The sequence below is a fragment of the Panthera onca genome, chromosome C1, assembly GCF_046562875.1.
Source record: "Panthera onca isolate mPanOnc1 chromosome C1, mPanOnc1 haplotype 2, whole genome shotgun sequence".
Classification (NCBI taxonomy): Eukaryota; Metazoa; Chordata; class Mammalia; order Carnivora; family Felidae; genus Panthera; species Panthera onca.
Window position 1 is genome coordinate 126,294,049 of NC_138346.1, and position 6,000 is coordinate 126,300,048.

The 6,000-nt window shown below is 51.6% G+C and overlaps 1 protein-coding gene across 2 annotated transcripts in view; it reads left to right on the top strand.

Annotated features, from left to right (window-relative positions):
• The window catches only part of KCND3 (potassium voltage-gated channel subfamily D member 3), a 209,544-nt gene extending 205,830 nt beyond the window's left edge, over positions 1-3,714 (top strand). The window contains exons 6-8 of one of the 2 annotated variants that reach the window (XM_060624010.3): positions 1,058-1,114; positions 2,285-2,532; positions 3,265-3,714. In XM_060624010.3, the coding sequence (XP_060479993.1) occupies positions 1,058-1,114; positions 2,285-2,532; positions 3,265-3,466 (507 nt within the window). In that variant the 3' untranslated portion in view covers positions 3,467-3,714. The remainder of the gene's footprint in view (positions 1-1,057; positions 1,115-2,284; positions 2,533-3,264) is intronic. The other variant, XM_060624011.3, reaches the window with a different exon arrangement.
• The last annotated feature ends 2,286 nt before the right edge of the window (positions 3,715-6,000 follow it).

Sequence of the window (6,000 nt, forward strand, 5' to 3'; positions counted from 1 at the left end):
GTGTGGAGAAGGGCGTCAGTTTTTGTCCTATCCCTCGGGCTAGGTTGCTGCAATTTGTGAGTCCTTCCTTTGCTCCCTACATAGCTCTTAGGACAGAAGACAGTGAATGAAGGAGGCGGTGCCTACATTTCTCTGGCCAAGGATGTTATCAGTACCACCGCTTCTTCATCACCCTGTGGCTCCCAGGGAGTTCAGACTCTACAGGGCTTATTGTTAAAATAGAGCCGTGGTTTAGGATGCCGTAGCTGGAATGTGGCATGATGCTTGTGCCTCACAAACAGACTGAAAGGAAGGGCAGTGGGGCCAAGCCTGGACCCTTGGCAACAAGTGTTAGGAATAGCAAGGAAGAGGAGAAGTCAGGGTGGACAACCAAAGAGAGACACGGTGAAACCCTTCCCTGTTCCTTTCTAGGCCCTCCCTCCCTAGAGAGCCCATGGTCAGGGCTCAGCACCCTAAGGAAGGAACTTTCCACTTCTGAATGCTCCATATCCTGGCCTCTAGATGCAGGGGGAATAGATGTTAGATACCTCTAAGTATGAGCCAAATGTAGACACTATGGATGGCAGTTGAACCCAAAGAGGGCTTCCAAAATGGGAAAGTACTCTGAAAACCCTAGTTTCCCGGATTTATCAACTATGTCTGACGGTCAAGAACTGTACAGGTGCATCTAGAATTTCTCTCAAAGACTCGGAGCTTGCCAACGGGATAGGCCCGGATCCAACTGCCCTTTCCGAGTTGCATGTGCTGGGTGGAATGTGAAAGGATGTGGGTAAAAAGATTTGGGTTTGAAGGGCTGGAATGTTGGCATTGAAGAAATGAGGCTTTGGGGCCGGAGGGACGGAATGCTGGCATTGAAGGGGTGGAATGCTGGATTTGAGGGAATGAATGTCGGACTGTGGGGGTGGGGGGCTGGGGTGAAAGAGACGGAATGCTGGATTTCAGGGTGGGGGGGCGGGGAATGTTGGGATGGAGGGACTGAATGTCGGTACTGAGCTTGGGAATGCTGGAATGTACAATCAATGGTGTTTTTATCTTCTGTTGGCATGTTGTCCTGTAGGGGTTGTCCTATCTTGTGGATGATCCCCTGTTATCTGTACGAACCTCCACCATCAAGGTATAACTTTTTAAAAATTCAATTGATGTGTTTTTCTCTCTGATTCTTCTGAGTCTGTGGATTTTCCTCCCTTCACCCCCCGGTCTGGTTCTCTGCATGTGCCGTTGGTTCTTCTGGGGCTTATTCCTACCTCTACTGCCATACCCAGTACCAGCTCAGGCTTTTTTTGTGCCCGACAACCCGACTGCCTTTCTGATTCCCTCTTTTGACCTCCCTGAGGGCGCGGAGGGGGTGGCGGAACGTGACACCCATGTTGCTATCCCCTGGGCATCTGTGTGCCACTTTCCGGCCCTGCAGGGACTCCTGGTACTGGCTGCCGGGGCTGGTCTCTCTCTGTACGCTGTTCTCATGCTCCCTCTCCCCAGACTTTCTCCTCACACTGGCGGCCTCGGCCAGACCGTTCATGCCATAGAGTTTTAGTCACCTTGGCGACACAGCCGTTTTTTAAGTTATCCTGGGTTCAGCACCGGAAGGCTGTTGTTAGCATCCCTTCCCATGCTTACATTAACGACTTAGGGAATCCTGTGCCTCCGGATATATTAGGGGTCCGTATCCTGTAATCAGGTGGTGGGGGGGAGGGGGAAGCACCGTAGTTAAAAGAAATCATAACCCTGACATTTTGACCCCACGGGCCTCCAAGAGTAAATAAAGCCCTCTCAATTCCGTGAATAATCCAGGGCCTTTAAAAGCTGATGTCTCACACTAACCCGAGATCCGTACGGATGTCACCCATTAGATCCAACCTAGCGTTAAAGACTGCCTAGCATACTGGCTACCCAAGGCCAGTGACTCCTTGTCTGCCACTTCCAGGAGGTCGTGTGCAAGCCTTGCCAAGCAAGGAAAGTCTGCTTCTAGCTCTAAGGACACCACTACACCCCTTCAGGCCCTCTGTATCCCTTCAGCTCAGAGCTGCAGGTGGAGTTATTGTCACAGCAGGATTTAACATGCAGGCCCCACCCTTCGGTCTCATGGCCAGGGCTGCCAATAGGAATCTTTTTCTTTCTTCATTTGGTGCTTATGGGACATCGCCCCTCTGGGATGCTTATCGGTGCTCCGCGCAGCTGGGAGCCTTCCTCTCAAGGCCCAGAGACAGGCGGCCCCACGGGGCATGGGGGGCTCATCCCCCTCCTTCCCGTCTCCTCTTCCTACTTCTCCTCCTGCTTCCCGCAGAACCACGAGTTTATAGATGAGCAGATGTTTGAGCAGAACTGCATGGAGAGCTCGATGCAGAACTACCCGTCCACAAGAAGTCCCTCGCTGTCCAGCCACCCGGGCCTCACCACCACCTGCTGCTCCCGCCGCAGTAAGAAAACCACACACCTGCCCAATTCCAACCTGCCGGCCACTCGCCTGCGCAGCATGCAAGAGCTCAGCACGATCCACATCCAGGGCAGCGAGCAGCCCTCGCTCACTACCAGGTGGGTGGCTTCCATCCCTGCCAGTCCCCAAGGCTTGAGTCGCGCCAGTCACAGAAGGAAACAGTCTCCGCGTTAGGAGACCCCCCCAGCCCTCCCTCCCCCTTATCTAATGCATCATCCTTGCAGGTTAACCCAAAGGCTTTTCAGATGCTTGGGAGGATACCATAGCAGGTTTAGGCCCGATGTGGGGTTAGATACCGGAAGATACCAGAAACAGTAACTGGCCATGGTGGTGGTGGGGGCGGGAGAGGGGGGGATGTACCCCAGTGCAAAGAATGGACTGTTTTCTCAAGGAAACAAGTGTCACAGTTGTGTTAGACATGGCTCATCTCAGGCTGCTGTTGAACCACAGACTGACCTTTTTCCTCCTTTCTCTGCTTACACTTTAGGCCACTTCCCACTATCTCCAGTGAGTGGCAAGGAATTCAGGGAAAGCAAAAAATGCCACAAATGATAGGTAAACAGTCGTGGGAGGGGGTACAGTCTAACGTATCCCCTGAATTCCAAAGCCCAGCATACGTGACTTTGCAATTGTTAGAAATGATCATTAGAATGGGTAGGGACAGGCTAACTACCAAAAACGGAGACAGAGGGACACTGGAGCTTCCTCCTAGTTACCATGAACTAGACATGTCGGAGTCAAGGACGCTTTGGGACACCAGCAAGAAGAACCATCACCAAATCACTCTTTATTTTCTTCTTCTTCTTTTTTTTTTTTTTTTTTTACCCCAGTCGCTCCAGCCTTAACTTGAAAGCAGACGACGGACTGAGACCGAACTGCAAAACATCCCAGATCACCACAGCCATCATCAGCATCCCCACCCCACCAGCGCTAACCCCAGAGGGGGAGAGCCGGCCGCCCCCTGCCAGCCCCGGCCCCAACACGAACATTCCTTCCATAGCCAGCAATGTCGTCAAGGTCTCCGCCTTGTAAACCCACTGGACAGAGGGCCGGCGCAGGGAGTGGGAGTGGAAGGGGCTGGCATGTTGGTGAGTGGCCAGTGGGACCACTCCCTCCCCGTCCTCGCTATCTCTGCCTGCCCTGTTGCACCCCTAGCACTGAAACTTGTGCCTGGAAGGAAAAGGAGGCAGCAAAGGGGCACCCGAGGTTCACTGCTGCTAGCACGGACGGACGTGGCCGTGGCTGTGGCCCTGTGATCCTGCATCTGGGGCCAGAGGAAGTGGGGTGGGGGGAGATGGGGGATGGGGTGACGGGGGTGGGAGGGTGGTATAGAGGCTGTGTGCCAGGACGGGGCCTGGAAGGGGGGGAGCCTCAGACCAAATAACAGTTGTTTCTGGAGCCCCCAGTGAGGAAAATACAAGACCAAGAGCAGCACAGAGGCCGAGTTGTCACATGCAAAACAGGAAGAAAATATAACACTGTGTATTTAAGCACCTTTTTCAAGGCTCTTAATGGATAATATTTATTCATGGGAAAAGGTGGAAAACAAAACACCAACGGATTTTTGTGACATATTTTTCTCCATGGACCCAATACCTTTGAACCAAAACAATGCATTTTGTGAAGGTTTTTTTTTTTCTTCTTTTATAGCAGAAGCTTTTAGGCTAAGAAGTCCATTATTGCTGAGTTCTCTCTCCATTCCCCCAGGTGGGTGAGGTCAACTGAGCCTGGGCCCCCACTGCCCAGCTGACCTGCACAGAGCTGCCAACTGACCACACAGCAACACTTACCCTCTGTATGTCCTCTGTCTCTGTCCCTCTCTGCTTCACCCCCTGGCTGTTCTTCTCTGTGTCCAGCCATCTGTCTCTACATGGACCCCGGTGATCCTGAGACGTGTTAGTAAAGCCTTCTCCTACTGCCAAGCACCTGCAGACTCGTGCCTGCAAGTTATATCTGTGTGAATGCAGCTGTGGAAGAGAAAAGAATAAAGCCAAAAAGGGAGAGTTTAGGGATGAGGGAAGTCCACTTTATAGAACAAAGTGCTTCCCTTGTGGTTGGAACCACTGGTGTTTGGGGAAAAAAGGGACTGACCAGAAATTTCACGCTGGGATCTTGACACAGGAAATAGCCAATACCTGAGAGGCGTGGTCGAGTCTGGTGTGTGCCAGTGAAGAGAGAAGAGCCCAGGGCTCACAGCTGTAGTAGGCCCCGGGGGCACCTTGTTATGTACCCTTCTTACAGGACCCACCATAAAGCCCATCGGAACTCTGCCAAGAGGCCCCGTTAGCAGTTTCATGCAGAAAGGGAAAGGTTCTGGCTTACCTTACAATTAAGGCAACTCCCATCCGGAGGCTGCGGAAGATCGAGCCTGTGTGCTTCAGTGAAGGATGCTCCAAAGTGCAAAAGCAAGTGAGAGATTCTAGATGAGTCTTACATGGTCTGAAAAATGACTTGAGGTCTGAAGAGTCGTCAGGCCTGATGTCCCTGAAGGTAACTGAAATGGGGGCGAAGCCTGATCACCTCCGTGCAAGTGAGGGAGTGACTGTTAAGTTCTGGAGAACCTGTTCAAGTGGTTTGCACCCTGGTGGGACTGGGAAAAGCATTTCTGGAAGCCTCCCACCATTTTCACTGCTTAGAGCAGAGCAGGTGGGCCTCAGGATGAGAGACAGGCCCCTTCCCGCCCTTCCCAGTTGCAGTCTCTCTGGCTTGGCCTCTGAGATTCAGGAGCTCCTCATCCATTCTACAGTTTAGTGGTTAGCAGTTCAATTGTAGGCCAAGAGCCTCTCTGCCCACCACCGCCATCTAGGCAAGTTGCACTAGTCAGGAACCTAAGAACACCTTCAGTGGGCTTCCCTATGTCCCCAGCTCTGTTGAGCCTGTGGAAGGGGAAGCCAGTGGGTTCTGAGATGGCTCCTAACCAGAAGGTGTGCAAAAGGGCAGAGGAGAGGGAGCCTTCGACCTTTATCTCATTATACTATCCTCACTGACCACTGACTGAGTCCTTTCTCTCGGTCCAGCCTCCAGGATTTCCCCCTAACATGAGAATGGGGTGGTTTTGGCCTTCTGAGCCTGTGGTCTAGACAGAAAAGCTTTGCAACTACGGATGAATATATACACAGGAATATATACACAGGAATACACACACACACACACACACACACACACACACAATAACAACAACCTAAACACACCTGAGAATCAGTGCTTAAATCCGTTCACTTCATACACATATCCCATCAGGGAAGGGGAAAGACTGGGCTGGACTCCATGCAGAGGGCAGGCAAAGGACTAGAAACAGATTATTTCCTTTGAAAGAATGGTAATGGAACAAAATTAAGCATATCTAAGTATCTAAGTTTACATCATAAAAACTGAGTCACAGGGTGCCTGGCTGCCTCAGTCAGTAGAGCACACGACTTTTGATCTCAGGGTCATGAGTTCAAGCCCCACGATGGGCATGGAGCCTACTAAAAAAGAATAAAAACTGAGTGCGGAGTAAGGAATAAAGAGGTAAATAGGAACATGGTTGCATACACATACAAACTGCCTGTGTTTAAGAACCGGTC